Source organism: Bison bison, unplaced genomic scaffold, assembly GCF_000754665.1.
Source record: "Bison bison bison isolate TAMUID 2011002044 unplaced genomic scaffold, Bison_UMD1.0 scf7180017864193, whole genome shotgun sequence".
Taxonomy (NCBI): domain Eukaryota; kingdom Metazoa; phylum Chordata; class Mammalia; order Artiodactyla; family Bovidae; genus Bison; species Bison bison.
The window spans coordinates 89861-107779 of NW_011494765.1; the positions used below are offsets into that span (position 1 = coordinate 89861).

Genomic DNA, 17919 nt, shown 5'->3' on the forward strand with positions numbered 1-17919 from the left:
TGTTCTTGCCTGGAGAATCCCAGGGATGGGGGAGCCTGGTGGGCTGCCGTCTCTGGGGTCACACAGAGTTGGACACAACTGAAGCGACTTAGCAGCAGTAGCAGCAGCATAGTGCCTTCTTCCTGGTAACTGGTATAGCAGTAAGAAGAGAAATGAGACAAATAGTTGCAAACTAGTAAGCCCTGCCTTTGGAAAAATCCTCTCCGTCAAGGCCAAGCCATCTTTTCCTGTTGGCAGACACAGTAGGTGAAGAAGCAGCAGAAGTAAGTAAAGGGAACTTATCACTCTGGGGTGACAAAGCCAGAGGTTGGCCCAAGGATCTGGAGTTGCTCATTTTTGTCTCTAAGAGCTGTAGAGTTTTTTGAGGTTATAGTCAGGATGAAGGCTGAGAAACTCTTTTAGGGAAAGAAGAACCAAAGAACAGGACAACAGAATCAAAGGATAAGGCCCTTTATAGGAAAAAAAAAAAAAAGACAAAGGTAAAAAGCAGGGTTGACAATGGAGAGTTTTAGACCCTTTTTTGAGGATTTGAAATTTTTCTGATGTTAAATGGTCAGTGCTATTGATGAAGAGAGCATTAAGGGAATAACCTGATTCAGGCTTACACACTGTCAGATATAGTGAACCAAATGCAACTCCATCCTAAGATAACTTACAGTCCCCTTGAGAAGCTTTGTGGGGATGAGTGGACTTACTCACTAAAGGCAAGGTCTGCAGTCAGGAAAGGATAAAATTGTCTAGTCACTCAATCTGTATCATTCTCCTCTCAATGAGATACACAATCATTTGGGTCTTAAGAATCTGTCACTTTCCAGAACATGGTTATTAGAATGTGCCCATTCAGGGGAGTCCAATCTTTGTGAGGCATCGTATTCTCCATGGAAAGATGGAGTAGGAGAAAAATAACTTAGTTTGTGGTTTTGTTGTCTCTTGGGAAAAGTTATATAGTTCTGAGATACATTCCTAAATTAGTATAGGGTTCAGGAATAAATAAATATGCAATAGTGTTCAGATATTCTTCATGTTCATGAAGTATTAACTTCAAAATATGAATAATGTTTCAGTAAATCTTCTTGTCCATCTATTGGTAACTTTTTCTTTAAGTGTGGAGTTTGAATAAAAGTTAAGAATAGGAACATATTTAGACCTGCAAGATATTGATAACAAAAAAAAAATAATGATAAACATAACTGCCTTAACAGAAAGGGCAATAGTCAGAGAGGCTGAATATCCCAGTTGTCATTCCATATCTTCCTCTAAAGCACAGCGTAAATTATTTCAATAACTTTATTTTTGAACTTTAGCTTATTCATGTGTGAATCAAATGGAAGAGTTAAGCAAAATTATTTATTCTTAGTCTCTGAAAAAGTGAAAGTGTTAATCACTCAGTTGTGTCCAACTTCTTGTGACCCATGGATTGTAGCCCGCCAGGCTCCTCTGTCCGTGGAATTCTTCAGACAAGAATGCTGGAGTGGATTGTCCTTTCTTTCTCCAGCGGACCTTCTGGACCCTGGTATGGAACCCGGGTCTCTTGCATTGCAGGGAGATTCTTACCATCTGAGCCACGAGGGAAGCCCTTCTTAGTCTCTGTTGAGCATTAAAATACTTGAGAATTTAGTTTTTGTTTTTAAATAATACCCAATATTTAAACTGGGTAACCAGACTATATCCTAAAAAATTTAACTCAGTAAATCTGGGTAAGTCTGAGGAGTCTGTGGTTTTTAAAAGCGTCTCATCTGGTTATGATTGTGACCAATGTTTGGGGATCTCTAGACCATATGATCTTGTATGTGTGTGTGTGCTCAGTCATTCATTCATCTCCAACTCTTTGTGACCCCACAGACTACAGCCCAGCAGGCTCCTCTGTCTATGGGACTTTCCTGACAAGAATACTGAATTGGGGACCATTTCCTCCTCCAGGGGATATTCTTGACCCAGGGATTGACTCTGCATCTCCTTTGACTCCTGTATTGGCAGGTGGATTCTTTACCACTGAATCACCCAGGAATGCCATATGATCCTGTAGGTTCTATCTAGTTCTTAAATTTCATTATTCTTCTATGAAAAATAAGTATATAAGATAGAAAAACCACAAGGTGAGGTTAAAGATTCTAAAATAAAAATACTTCTGGGTCATCCCAGTGCACCCATGGCGGATTCATGTTGATGTATGGCAAAACCAATACAATATTGTAAGGTAATTAGCCTCCAATTAAAATAAATAAATTTAAATTTAAAAATTAAAAAATAATAAAAAATAAAATAGAAATACGTAGAGATAAAATATAAATATAAAGTATAAAGATAAAATATAAAATAAAATATAAATAGAAAACCACTTTCTATCTATATTGATTTATTATTCAGTCTCTGGCATCTAGTGCATGGGTTTGAATTCCAGCTCCAATATTTGCAAATTGTTGGTGCTAGTGATTCAAGTAATCTTAGCCTCAGTTTTCTTCAACACACGGCCTTAAGCATAACAATCTCTCCTTCCTTGTTTTGTGTAAGGGCTAAAGCAGACAGTCTGTATGAAGTGCTTAGTTGAGCACCTAACATGTAGCAAGTGGACGCAAATGTTAGCTGCAGGATGACCCTATGCCAATGATGAAAACTGAAAGGCAGGCGAAAAATGCACTCCATAGTTTCTATTTCAGAAGAAAAGATAAGAAAATAATGCCCTTCACTCTAAAATGAGATATTGTGAGGGCTTTAAAAACAATTTTTTATGGAATTCAAGAGCTATCAACAGAGTATAAGATTTAGCTCACCTCCACCTACGCGTGTGTCCATGCTACTAAAAATGATGACACTGATACAGGGCTGCAGAAGTAGACCAAAACTTTGTAAGACTGAAGCTGAATATGCCCAGAGACTCCCTAAAAGAATCATTTCTGTATAAAAGATTGACCAGAGGGAAGAGAGAGGAAAGAAAAAAAAGCTATGATATTCATAAGGAGGAAAGAAAGAAGTATGGTCAGATTGTAGGTGAAGTCCAGATTGGGGATGAAAATGAAATAAAAGGGAGATTTGGGAGTTGGAAAATTTGACAGACGGCACAGAGTTCTAGAAGAAATCTAGCATTCTAACTCTACTTCCTACCTTCTAGATGCAGCAGAGTCATGGAAAACCAAACCAGCATTTCTGAATTTTTCCTACGAGGAATACCTGGCTCGCCAGAGCAACAGCAGTTATTCTTTGGAATTTTCCTGTGTATGTATCTTGTCACCTTGACGGGGAATGTGCTCATCATCCTGGCCATCAGCTCTGACCCACACCTCCACACCCCCATGTACTTCTTTTTGGCCAACCTATCTTTTGTTGACATGGGTTTAACATCCTCCACAGTAACCAAGATGCTGGTAAATGTACAGACACAACTTCATACCATCTCCTATGTTGGCTGCCTCACACAGATGTACTTCTTTCTGATGTTCGGTGATCTGGACAGCTTCTTCCTGGCCGTGATGGCATATGATCGCTACGTGGCCATTTGCTGCCCTCTCCACTACTGCACGGTTATGAGTCTGCAAGTCTGTTCCCTGCTGCTTGCACTATGTTGGATCCTCACCCACATTGTTGCCTTGACTCACACCCTCCTCATGGCTCGGCTGTCCTTCTGTGTTGTTGGGGAAATAGCTCACTTTTTCTGTGACATAATTCCTGTCCTGAAGCTGTCCTGTTCTGACACCCGCATCAATGAGTTGATGGTCTTTGCCTTAGGAGGCACCGTGCTCATGGTCCCCTTCATATGCATTGTCATCTCCTACATTCACATTGTATCTGCCGTTCTGAGGGTCCGAACGCCAGGTGGGGGTAGCAAGACCTTTTCCACCTGCAGTTCCCATCTCTGTGTCATCTGTGTCTTCTATGGGACCCTGTTCAGTGCTTATCTGTGTCCTCCATCCTTTGCCTCTGAAGACAAGGACATTGCAGCAGCTGCAGTGTACACTCTAGTGACCCCCATGCTGAACCCCTTCATCTACAGCCTACGAAACAAGGACATGAAGGTGGCCCTTAAGAGGCTCCTCAGTCATAGGAGAATTACTGCTTCTTAGCTCTAGTGATAGTAACTTTCAGTGAAAAGACATAGACTTGAAGTCAAACTTGGCTTCAGTTATGATCTGCCACACAATAGTCATAAAATTTACCTAACCTTGCTGAAACTTAGACTTCTCATCAATAAAATGGAAATGTAATCTCTACTTAATAATCTGACTTGGAGGATTAACTAAGATAAACTAGAAAATGTGTGTAGTATATTGGCTCATAATAGGATGTTTTTAGTAAATGATGGCTATTATTATTAGCATCGTTCTCAATCTTCATCCCTCTTTCACTGAAAAGGTATAAAAATCTTTTCTTTGAGATCCATTCATTAAACAAATATACACCAGACACCTACTATGTGGGGGGAGGTTTAATAAGTTCTGGGAATAGAACCCTGAACAAGACATTGACCTTGCTTTCATGACACTTTCATTCCAGGTTGTTAATTTGTCAATCATAAAATTGGTGGTCATCTCTATGTTCATAGCACTAAGTGGAGGTTTGGACAAAAGAAATAAAGAGTAGAAGTCCATTCTAAGAGATGCAAAATAGGTAAAGACTTCCCTGACAGAAGACTGATATTTCAATGTTTAGGTTTCCACGATGGTTACTTTATATTCCATGGTTTGCCAAAATTTCAACCAGGAAAGATGATTGAGTTCCATGGGCTGCCTCTTCACCCTACTTATGGGCCAAAATGTTCAGTGCCAAGCATCTTTTGTGTGACCTGAAGGAGTGAACACTGCAAACTTTTCCTTATTTACTTTCAGGTTTGTTGTCAGATCTAAAAGGGGCACCAAAGCTTAAACAATTGCAGAGATAGGAAAAAAACAACCTTTTTATGGGCACCTAAGTTTTCTTCTGCCTTTAAGAATCTTAAACACATTAAAAATATTGTTGTTAAAAATAAAGACCATAAAATTTTGACTCCTCACATCCCCCCTGGTGTGACCAGGAGTCTACTGGCTACCTAAAACCCCTCCCCAAAGCAGTTTGTTTCTCATACTCAGTCTGTCTTAAAATGTCTCACAATACCTATATGTGTAAATTAATTTTCATTACTGAGCATCCTTCATGGAATTAAACTCTCCCAGCCTTCAGCAGTGGAAGGCACAAATGTGAATCATTTCAAGCAGCACACCTCATTTTAATACTTGACGATTCCATTTGTTTGCTGATTGGAGGTGGGGCTTCTGTTCCCTCAAGATCTCCTTTCTGGATAGTCTCTCTAGGGTCCTTGACTCGGTGAGAGGGGCTTTCTTTTTTTCCCTTTTTAGTAATGAACCATGATTACTCTGCAATGCTGTGTTACTTTCTGCTATATAATGAAGTGTATCAGCTACATGTATACATATATTCCTTCCCTCTTGGACCTTCCTCCCACCCCTCTAGTTCATCACAGAGCACCAAGCTGAGCTCCCTGTGCTACACAGCCTGTTCTCACTAGCTACCTATTTTACACATGGTAGTGTATATATATGGGAGAAGACAATGGCACCCCACTCCAGTACTGTTGCCTGGAAATCCCATGGACGGAGAAGCCTGGTAGGCTGCAGTCCATGGGGTCACACAGAGTCAGACACGACTGAAGCAACTTGGCAGCAGTGTATATATGTCAATCCTAATCTCTGAATTCATTCATCGCAGCACAATTTACAATAGCCAGGATACAGAAACAACGTTAATGTTCAATGACAGGTTTATGGGTAAAGAAGATGTAGTACATATATACAATGGAATACTACTCAGCCATAAAATGGAACAAAATTGGTTCATTTGTAGAGATGCAGATGGACACAGAGTCTGTCATGTCATATGGAATGAAGTGAGTCAGAAAGAGAAAAACAAATTCATATATTAATGCATATTTGTGGAATCTAGAAAAATGGTATTTTCAGGTCAGGAACAGAGATGCAGACACAGAGGATGGATATGAAGAGGACCTTCTCAAATAATCAGATCTGGAGCTATTGAAGCCCCAGAGTCCTTCTGTCCCATCTTCTTATCGATGACTGTCATTTCATTTTCTTGTCATCTATTATTTTGCAGACTATGGGGAACTGATAGTCTAGTCTCACTGAACCATTAACCTCTAGCGTTCTTTCTGTCCTTTGAATTGGCAAGAAAATATCTTCTGCCCCTCTTGATTGGCTCTTTTAGGAAAGGCATCTCTGGCAGGGTTCTAAAGCTCATGTTGACAAATCACATGGACAAGACAGGGGCGAGGATGTGAGATTACTGAACACAGCATCCAACCAACCTTGCCATCCATGACCCTTCTGATACTCTGAACCTGTTGCTCACACTGGCCCCCATCAGTTCACCTTCTCTACTCATTCTGACCCTCAGGTAATCTTAATCCAGTAACAATGCAGTGCACATAGGAACCCTGTTGGGTGGCTGGATTTACATTTATCCTACAGGTCCCAAACAGACTAGATGAGACTGGGTTCCCCACAACCAGAATAGTTATCACTGTATTTAAATTTCCAAACTTATTTATCTCCTGTTACATCCTATCATCCAGACCCCCATCTCTAAATTCAACCTTCAATTATTTTAGGTCCCCAATTCAAATAAGGTTAATGTGATATTGACATTAAAACAATTCACACTGGATTACAAGTCACTTCTAACTCTGCATTTTGGTAGTGTCATCTGAGAAAGAAGTGCTTTTGATTGGGATCTGTTCATGGGTCGGTGATGAAGAGTTTCTGGTCACCCCTTCACTATTCAAGGTACTTGCCTTCCTCTTGCTTGGAGCCCTTTTATAAAAAAGCAGGTAGTCAGAAACTTATTCTCTCTCCCACTTAAGACTATTACAGTGTAGACAGCCCTGGCATGGCTGAGGGAAAATGCTTCAAATAAAGTTCATACTTTCAAAGAGATTTTCAGAAGTTTTATATACATAACCAAATCAATATGGTGAATACCAGCTTGCTTTGGACTGTTCACAACCAAGGAAAGCCAATCTAGCATAGCAGGTGGTGATAAAACTCTTCCCAACAAGCAAGTGCCTTTGACATTTTTTGAGAAAAATCCACTAAGAGCACTGTCACCCATCCATGACCAAAAATGTGAAGAACAGCAATGACCTCTTTAGGGAATGAGCCAGAGACAACCAGGTAGATGATCAGGGATCCAAAACAGAACTCTAGTGCCAACAGAGATGCTGAGCCAGGCACTCATGGGTGTGTCCAGGCCAAATATGCTGTGTGTCCACAGCATATTTTCTCTAGGACAGCACAAAAGGCTTCAGCTCTGTTCAGGTTTGGGTTCTGGAACTGGAGGATACTAAGCCTGCAGACACAGTAACTCCATGTCTGTAGCTTAGTTGTTCAGGGTTGGGGTAGGGGACAATTTTGTCCTTCCACAAGGTCAACTGGGATGTTGAATAGCAGCTTCATCAGCTCCAGGGGCTTCCCTAATGCCTCAGCTGGGAAAGAATCTGCCTGAAATTCAGGAGACATAGGAGATGCAGGTTCAATTCCTGGGTTGGAAAGACCCCCTGGAGAAGGAAATGGCAACCCACTCCAGTATTCTTGCCCGAAAAGTCCCATGGACAGAGGAGCCTGGTGGGCTACAGTCCATAGGCTACTCACAAAGAGTCAGACATGACTGAATATGAGCACATCAGCTCCAGGTCAAGGATCACTCTCTGAGTGAATGTCAAACAGGTAGAGAGTAAGATACTCTTCTGATCTCTTTCCTCATCTACTCAGCCACCAACTTATCCATTGCTTCTTGGTCATTTGGTTCTAGCCTCATCAGCCGAGATGTGTAACTGTGTCCTTAGGAGTGCAGATTACCTTTGTATTGGGAATATAATCTCTATTCTATGATTCCAAGTTGGCATAATTCAGGAATATTTATGCAAATTTTCCTCCAAAATTCACCTCTGATGAATCAGTAGGGAAAGCTAATATTGATTATTCTTGGTCAATTGTAATGCTGACCAAATTTAGTATTTAATTTTTAAATCAAAAATACATTAAATGTTTTATAATATTTTAATTTACACAAGAGAAATTGATATTTAGAGGAGTTAAGTGAGTTGTCTGAGGCCGTACCCTATGGCAGATACAACTTACTTGAGCTCTGTCTTTCCCACATGCTCTTCTCTTACAGCTATGTGGTGCTGAGCCTCAGAAGCAGATTTGATCATGGTTGTCCTTAAATGACTGCAGCCTGAACAAAGAAAACTATGTGATCCTTCACTGGATGTCAAAGAAAATAGATTACTTGGCTTATAACACAAACCTAGGTTCCCTAAACTGAGTACAAATGAGTTTCTGGGAGACATATTTTGACATTGAATGTGACATGCTCCAAATTCAGTGTGGGCAACAGAAGACTCCAGTCCCAGTCTGGACTGAGCAGGTGTCTCCTTGAAACTCATACATGCAGTCAGAAAAATCCATAGACTTTGTTTCAGTGTTTCTAAATCAAGAACAAGCTTTGAGTCCTAAAGTGGAGGAACTGAACTCATATCTGTAGATTGTTTCCTGAAGCAATAAAGGCTACTATACAGTTTCTTCTCCTGATCCACCATTATTACCACCACCAAGAAAAACTGAAAAGAACGCTGAAGGGAAAGTGAGGAAATTAAAGGAAATACATTACAAATCCCAAGCTTTCTACGCTGTGGGAGCCTTGTTAGACAGTATCTTCCAGCAGGTCATAAGAACCCCATTTCTTTCTCTCCATCCTCTAGGAATCACCATTCTGGTCTCTGCTTCTATGAATTTGACTATTTTAGATTCCATTTATAAGTGAGATCATGAAATGTTGTGTTTTTTTTAATTTGACTTATTTCACTTGGCATAATGTACAAAGTTCCAGTTATGCAGATGTATAACTTCTCGGGAGGTCCAAAGTATGGCAAGAGGACTATAGTTAAACATACTATATTGTATGGCTTTTCTGGTGGCTCAGATGGTAAAGAATCTGCCTTCAATGCAGGAGACCTGGGTTTGACCCTTGGGTTGGGGAGATCCCCTGGAGAAGGGAATGACAACCCACTCTAGTATTCTTGCCCGAGAATTTCATGAACAGAGGAACCTGATGGGCTACAGCCCATGGGGTCACAAAGAGTTGGACATGACTGTTTAACTAACACACACATACTGTATGCTTGATATTTACTAGTAAAGTGGATAATAAATTACATCTTCTCAACAAACACACACACAAATGGATTAAACTGATAACTATGATGATGAATATGTGAACTTGATTGTAGTGGTTATTTCACAATGTATATACATCAAAATATCAAATATGAACATTAAATATTTACAATGTGTATATGATGATTTTAGCTCAACAGATATGTTTTAAAAAGAACTAATAAATTCCTGAGAAATAAGACTAGAGACATAAGTATTACCAGTTGTGTAGTTTCTCAATCTAATACACAAGATCAAAAATCAAGAATATCTACTCAGAATCCATAATTTATACTAATAAATTGTAAGGGAACAATAACTGTAAAAGAATGCAATCAAGTGGTCAAACATTCACTGAGTATTCATTTCTTGCCAGGCTCAAATGTAGCGATGTAGGATCTGGGGTTTGTGTGAACACACGTGGCTGTTACAAAGATGAGCAAACACCGAGACAAGACTTTCGCCCTGTGCGAGAGTCTCTCCAGGGCCTCCTTCATGTCCCTGTTCCTTAGGTTATGAATGAAGGGGTTCAGCAGTAGAGTGACCACTGTGTACATCACAGAGACAACGGTGATCTTGTCCCTGGAGGTGCTAGATGACGGGAAAATATACAGCCCAATAATTGTTCCATAATACAGAGACACCACAGAGAGGTGGGAGCCACATGTGGACAATGCTTTGCAGATCCCCTTGGCGGAGGGGACCTTCAGGATGGTGGCCCCGATGCGGCCATAAGAGATCAGGATGCATACTAGTGGGAGGACGATGACGGCCACTCCTGCTGTGAAAATGGCCAGCTCATTGAGGGATGTGTCTGAGCAAGAGAGCTTCAGCAGGGCACCAAGGTCACAGAAGAAATGGGGGATGCTGAGGTCAGCACAAAAGGACAGCCGGGTCAGGAGGAGGGTGTGACACAGGGCACTGGCACAGGAGAGAATCCAGGATGCAGTTACTAGTAAGGTGCACAGCCCCTGTCCCATGATGGTGGTGTAGTGGAGAGGGTGGCAGATGGCCACGTACCGATCATAGGCCATCGAGGTGAGCAGGAAATCATCCAGACCAGTAAAAAATAGGAAAAAGTACATCTGTGTTACACATCCAGGATAGGGGATGGATTGATCATGAGTCTGCATGTTCACAAGCATCTTAGGGATGATGACAGATGAGAAGGAGACGTCAGTGAGGGCCAAGTGGCTGAGGAAGAAGTACATGGGGGAGTGGAGGTGAGCGTCCAGCCTGATGAGCAGGAGGATGAGCAGGTTGCCCAGCACCGTGGTCAAGTACACGCCCAGGAACAGGGCAAAGAACATGCCCTGCTGCTCTGGCCGGATGGGGAGTCCCAGGAGGAGAAACTCTGACACGCTGCTATGATTCTCCCTGTTGATGCTCTTCTCCTGTCTGCTGGGAATGAAAGGACAGTGAAAGAAGCACATTTTGATTGCAGCAGACATATATAAATGAGTCCTTTCTCTTGGTGAATATGTCAGTGTCTGTCTGCATTGCCATGTCCCTGCAGAAACCCCTAAGATGAATGGTATTACCATGTATAATGAGGGAATTTACCAACCAAGAAGAGTTTGATACAAAGGAGATACTGGCCCAGTGGCATTTTTCCATCACCTCAGTAAACAGAAAGTGTCACACTGTCTTAGCAGAGAAATAGTAAGTTAAAAACCTCCCTAATTTCTCTTCTATTTCTGTACACATAATCAGAGGGTTTAGACCTTCAGGCTGTGACATATTGACGTATTGAAATCTGACTTCAAAGTCCTTTCATATATCAAGTATAAGGAGGATGTTTCATCAACAAATTCTCAAAGGAAAGTGGGTCAAAAATACACAGCCAAGGAATTTCCTGGCAGCCCAGTGCTTAAGACTTCACCTTGCAAGTCAGGGAGTGTGGGTTCAATCCCTGGTCCATGTATAAAGATATCACATGCCTTATGACTAGAAACCAAAACATGAAGCAAAACAGTGTGGTAACAAATTCAGCAAAGAATTTAAAAAATGATCCACAGGAAAAAATTTCTTTAAAAATAAATAAGCAAATATAGTCAGTTCCATTATGTATAAAGGTTGAAGAAAGAAGCTTAACTGTCAACTGAGCTCAGAGTATCTTAGAGCTCAATCTTGCAATATCACTGCTCTATGAAGTAAAAATATTACTGGCAGTTACAGTACTTTATAGCAGTTTCACTTCAGTTCAGTTCAGTTGCTCAGTAGTGTCTGACTCTTTGAAACCCCATGAACTGCAGCACGCCAGGCCTCCCTGTCCATCACCAACTCCTGGAGTCCACCCAAACTCATGTCCATTGAGTCAGTGATGCCATCCAACCATCTATCCTCTGTCGTCCCCTTCTCTTCCTGCCCTCTATCTTTCCCAGCATCAGGGTCTTTTCAAATGAGTCAGCTTTTCGCATCAGGTGGCCAAAGTACTGGAGTTTCAGCTTCAACATGAGTCCTTCCAGTGAACACCCAGGACTGATCTTCTTTAGGACGGACTGGCTGGATCGCCTTGCAGTCCAAGGGACTCTCAAGAGTCTTCTCCAACACCACAGTTAAAAAGCATCAATTCTTCTGTGCTCAGCTTTCTTTATAGAAACTCTAACATATATACATGACTCCTGGAAAAACCATAGCCTTGACTAGACAGCCTTTGTTGACAAAGTAATGTCTTTGCTTTTTAATATACTGTCTAAGTTGGTCATAACTTTCCTTCCAAGGAATAAGCGTCTTTTAATTTCATGGCTGCAGTCACCATCTGCAGTGATTTTGGAGCCCCTCCAAAAATAAAGTCAGCCACTGTTTCCCCATCTATTTGCCATGAAGTGATGGGACCAGATGCCATGATCTTAGTTCTCTGAATTTTAAGTTTTAAGCCAACTTTTTCACTCTCCTCTTTCACTTTGATACTAGTACTCAAATTTATCATTCTCCAATATCCTCCTGATTCAACAAAATCCTCTTGTTGAAGAGTTCCCTAATCCAAAATAAAAACAGTTGCTGCCAAGAGGTGTCAAAGAGATATGCCCTGATATGCTTTCTCCCTTCATCTTTAAGAACTAGTAATAAAGGTATCATAAGCAAGAGCACAGAGAAGTGCTGAGCACCTGTATACACACACACACACACACAAATACACACCTGCTATTGGTGTAGGAGACCCAGTTCTTCTCTGAACTTTATGCTCAAGTAATTGAGCTACCTTGGGTAAGAACTGGTTTTGCAGACTCTTTGTAGGACACCTGGAGACCAGATTTATCCACTTCTGTGGTCCTGAACCACTCACCAGCATCAGAGAAAAAAGAGCTAGACCCTCAATTCACCAACATCAGTAATGGAGATAATAAAGACTGCTCTGTCCACCAGGGTGGGGATCCAATTGGACAGGGCTCAAAGCTCTACGTTAGAGATATGCATTAAACATGTATTTATTGCTCAGTTTTCTTGTTTCTCCCTCCAGAACACATGCCCTAGGGCAGTGGTTCCTAAACTTTGATGTTCCCTAGAATGTGCTGAGGAGCTTATTAAAGATGCAGATCCCAGTGCCATCTCCAGTGATGCTCATTCTTGAACTCTATGGCCAGGGAATTCTGACACACATTGTCCTAAGGGCTGACACTGAGAAAGCAGTGTCCTTAGGAAGAACGTCATGATTATGCCCTGTGGGTGTGAGCCCAAAGGAGATGTGGAAAGACCCCCTTATTGACCCTTCTTACAAGCTTAAAGTTTCCCCTAGTTAAGTCAAAGCTTGGCATGTGAGGATGGAGTTTTCTCCCAAGTCGAGATGCCTTCTTAGTTTGTTGCCTTCTAAGTAAATCTGCTTCATGGTAGAGATCCAAATACAATATGAGAAAGTCAAAGTATTTCCCTTGTCTTTTTTTCATTTTTTTATACTTCTAAAATGGTTTTTATTAAAAAAAACTTTATATTTACATTTGTTGTTCTATCAAAGTGTTAGTTGCTCAGTCATGTCTGACTCTTTGCAACCCCATGGACAGTAGCCCACCAGGCTCCTTTGTCAGTGGAATTCTCCAGAGAAGAATATTGGAGTTGTCGTTCAACTCCATTTGTTGTTTTCAGTTGCTAAGCTCTGTCCACCTCTTGCAACCCCATGAACTGCACCATGCCAGGCTTCCCTGTTTTTTGCTATCTTCCAGAGTTTGCTCAGATTCATGTTCATTGAGTCAGTAATGCCATCCAACCATCTTATCCTCTGTCATCCCCTTCTTTTCCTGCCCTCAATCTTTCCCAGCATCAGGGTCTGTTTCAGTGAGTTGACTCTTCACATCAGGTGCCCAAAGTATTGGAGTTCAGCTTAAGCATCAGTCCTTCCAATGAACATTCAGGGTTGATTTCCTTTAGGATTGATGTGTGTGATCTCCTTGCAGTCCAAGGGCCTCTCAAGAGTCTTCTCCAGCCCCACATCTCGAAAGTATCAGTATTCGGAACTCAGTCTTCTTAATGGCCCAATGCTCACATTTGTCCATTACCACTGGAAAACCAATACTTTGACTAAATTACATTTTTTAGAATAATGATGTCTCTGTTTTATAATGTTCTATGTAGATTTGTCATAGCTGTTCTTCCAAGGTCAAGTGTCTTTAATTTTCATGACTACAGTCACCAAATGAAGTGATTTTGAACCTAAGAAAATAAAATCTGTCACTGTTTCCACTTTCCCCCCATCTATTTGTCATGAGCAATGGGACAGGATGCCATGATCTTCGTTTTGAGCCAGCTTTTTCATTCTCCATTTCCACCCTCATCAAGAGGCTCTTTAGTTCCTCTTTGCTTTCTGCCATTAAAGTGATGGCATCTGCATACGTGAGGTTGTTGATATTTCTCCCAGCAATCTTGATTCCAGCTGGTGATTCATTCAGTCTGGCATTTTGCGTGATGCATTCTGTATATAAATTAAATAAGCAGGGTGACAATATACAGCCTTTATGTACTCCTTTCCCAATTTGGAAACCATCAGTTGTTCTATGTCCCATGCTAACTATTGCTTCTTGACCTGCACACAGGTTTCTCAGGAGACAGGTACTCTGGTATTTCCTTCTCTTGAAGAATTTCCCACAGTTTGTTGTGATCTACATAGTCAAATGTTTTAGCGTACTCAGTGAAAGAGGAGTAGATGTTTTTCTGTAATTCTCTTGATGTTTCTATTATCCAACAGATGTTGGTGATTTGATCTCTGGTTCCTCTGCCTTTTCTAAATCTAGCTTGGACTTCTGGAAGTTCTTGGTTCACATACTGCTGAAGCCTAGTTTGAATGGCTTTGAGTATAATCTTGCTAGCATGTGAAATGAGTGCAGTTGTACTGTAGTTTTAACATTCTTTGGCCTTGCCTTTCTTTGGGATTGAAATTAAAACTTCCATTTTTTAGTCCTGGGGCCATTGGCGATTTTTCCAAATTTGCTGGCATACTGAGTGCAGCAGTTTAAGAGCATCATCTTTTAGGATTATTTACATAAATGGGATTTATTTTGCACGTTATCTTAGAGTTTTCTTTTCCTAAAATATATTTGTTGCAATAATACTTGCAAGTCTACTTCTATGCTTATCAGTGCATAGAATATATATAACATCAATACATTAATCTTATAAATTTTCAAATTTTTAGTTCTCTCTTGCTGAATTAACTGATTCTTTAACAAAGGTTCTCTAATTCTTCAATAAGGTAAAAGTTTTAAAAATATTATAGTAAATCCTGAAGTCTTCTCCTATGTCAGTTGTCTGATCAAGATTACTTTATTATCTCCAAAGCATCCATTTTAACAGGCTGCATTGTCTTAGTTCCCCCGTGCCTGTGGCTTGCTCCTTTGAAGAGAAAACAACCAAACTTTGAAAATACATGATAAATGGAAGTCTAGGTGGAAGCCCATGGAAAGAGAGACAATAAAGCCAGGCTCTTTTCATTCACCTAAGGAATCATCTAAGTCAGAGCTTATGGAATGAAATAAATAATAATGAGGAAAGTTACATCATAATATTTTATACATGTATCAAATATCCAAGTCTTTCAAAATATTGTGATTTCCATCTTTACACCCCAAACAGACTAGAGTTGTGGACATCACCACAGCCTTGCATGTCACTCCAGCTACTGGTTACATACTAATTAGTCTTCTGCTTCTGTATAACGTTGGTAAACGTATCACATCTTGCATAGTGCAGGCACACACACACAAAGGGACAAGATGAAAAAACAGGGTAAAAACCTGATGCCAAAAAAGGACACATATGTAGTATGTCGATAAGAGAGATAAAATGAATAGTATAAACTAATCTAAAAGAAGGCCAAAAAGAGGGAAAAGAAAGCAAAAAATCTTTCTCCAAATCTATTTGTACTAAGTGAGCTTTGCAAGGTAGCAGGATTACAAAGCTGATGAATAAAGAACAAAAATCAATGATACTTTATATCCTAGCAGTGAGCACTGAGAATTGAAGTTTTAATATACTAACTAAAACAGTTTAAAAAGCAAAATATGCTTATGGATGAATTTACCAAAATACTTGTATGTTAAAAACCACAAACTCATTCATGGTAAATTTAAAGAGGATGCAAATAAATACAGATACGCTTTACACATAGACTGGATAACTCAATATCATTATGGAGCCCGGTCTCTCCTCCAATTGACAGGGTCAGTGCAATCAAAGGCAGTATATATCAGTAGCCCATTTGCAGAAACTGATTCTTAATATTACATGGAAGCAAAAGGGAAGACAAGAAAATCTTAAAATGAAAAGGAAACTGTCATACTTAGTTTACCTAATTTCAAATTTTTTATGCTCCATAGCAAGCAAAATAAAAATAATTGCATGAGAATAAGAATATAGATGAATAGAACAGTGAATATTTTGAAATAGATCAATACACAAAAGGTCAATTAATAGTTTTCAATGCACCAAGGCAATTAATGTGGCAAGCATAGTGTTTCAAGAAATGGTACCAGCATGCTTCAGTATCAATATGTCTTAAGTGCACATGGACCCTTGTGCTGCTCTGCATGCAAAACATAACTGAAAATGGGTCAAATGTGTAAGAACTATAACTATAAAACTATTTTGAAGAAAACTTTGGACAAAATTTTGGTAAATGTAGGGTAGGCAGTATATTCTTAAATAGGACACAAAAGTCATGAACACTAAAAGGAAAAGAGAAGAATCTTGATTTCAAAAAAATAAAATGCATTTGCTGTTCCAAAGAAACTTTTTAATAAAAATTTTTTGGGCTACAGTTGCATAACAATGCTGTGTTATTTTCTGATCTCAGAAAAATGAATCTGCCATATGTATATATATCTATAGCCCTGTTTTTTGAATTCCCTTCCCCTTTAGGCCACCACAGAGCTTTGAGCAGAGTTCCCTGTGCTGTACAGTAGATTCTCATTAGTATTTATTTAATGCACAATAGTAAATGTCCATTGACAGAGGAATAGATACAGAAGAGGTGGCACATATATACGATGGAATATTATACAGTCACAAAATGTAACAAAATTGTGCCATATGCTGGCATGTGGATGGGTCTACAAAGTATCTGGGTCTGACATACAGAGTAAAGAGAAAATTAAATATTGTATGTTAATGTCTATACATGGAATCTAGAAAACTGGTAGTGAGGAACTGATTAGACAGGCAAGAATAGAGATGCAGACATAGAGAATGAATTTCTGGACACAGTTGAAAGAGGAGTTGCTGTTATTCAGTCACATGTCTGACTTTCTGCAAGGCCATGGACTGCAGCATACCAGGCTCCCCTGTCTTTCACGTAGTATGCTCATAGGGAAGGAGAGGGTGGAAAAAACGGAAAGAGTACCACTGACATATGTACACAACCATGTGTAATTAGATTGCTAATGAGAAACTGCTACATAGCACCGGAAACTCAGTGCAGTACTCTGTGATGACATAGAGGGCTGCAAAACATGGGGAGGGCAGGGAGGGAGGCTCAAGAGGGAGAGAATATATGTGCTTATACCTGTTTCACACTATGGTATAGCAAAAAAAAAATACTGCAGAACAATTATCCTCCAATAAAAAATAAATAACAAAGTAAATAAATTTTTAAAAAAGAAATAAGTTCCCAGGATATAAGGGGAGAGACTAAGTACTACCAGCTATATATTCTCAGCCTTATAGACAAGATCAAAAATCAAGAACATAAACTCAAAATTCACAGTTTATGCTAATGAACTGTTAGGAAATAGACAATAAAAAACAGACAATAATAAATAGACAATAAAATAAATAGACAATAATAAATAGACAATAAAATAAATAGATAATAAATGCAATACAACTATCAAACATTTACTGAATATTTATTCAATGCTGGGATCAAATCTAGGGATATAGGATCTGAGGTTATGTGAACACACGTGTCTGTTACAAAGACAAGCAAACATCATTGAGACAAGACTTTCGCCCTGTGCAAGAGTCTCTCCAGTGCCCCCTTCATGTCCCTGTTCCTTAGGCTATAAATGAAGGGGTTCAGCAGTGGAGTGACCACTGTATACATCACAGAGGCAATGGTGCTCTTGTCCCTGGAGGTGCTAGATGAGGGGAAAATATACAGCCCAATAATTGTTCCATAATACAGAGACACCACAGAGAGGTGGGAGCCACATGTGGACAATGCTTTGCAGATCCCCTTGGCGGAGGGGACCTTCAGGATGGTGGCCCCGATGCG

The 17919-nt window shown here is 40.0% G+C and overlaps 2 protein-coding genes across 2 annotated transcripts in view; one reads left to right on the forward strand and one right to left on the reverse strand.

The window, feature by feature from the left end:
* LOC104991506 (olfactory receptor 1N1-like) overlaps positions 1–4058 on the forward strand; it is a 30260-nt gene extending 26202 nt beyond the window's left edge. The window contains exon 2 of the mRNA XM_010844004.1: positions 3121–4058. Within this exon, the coding sequence (XP_010842306.1) occupies positions 3121–4058 (938 nt within the window). The remainder of the gene's footprint in view (positions 1–3120) is intronic.
* Positions 4059–9580: 5522 nt separating this feature from the next.
* Positions 9581–17919, reverse strand: part of LOC104991559 (olfactory receptor 1J4-like) — a gene marked incomplete at its 5' end in the record, with an annotated part of 9014 nt that continues 675 nt past the window's right edge. Inside the window, one exon of the mRNA XM_010844100.1 lies at positions 9581–10604. Within this exon, the coding sequence (XP_010842402.1) occupies positions 9581–10604 (1024 nt within the window). The remainder of the gene's footprint in view (positions 10605–17919) is intronic.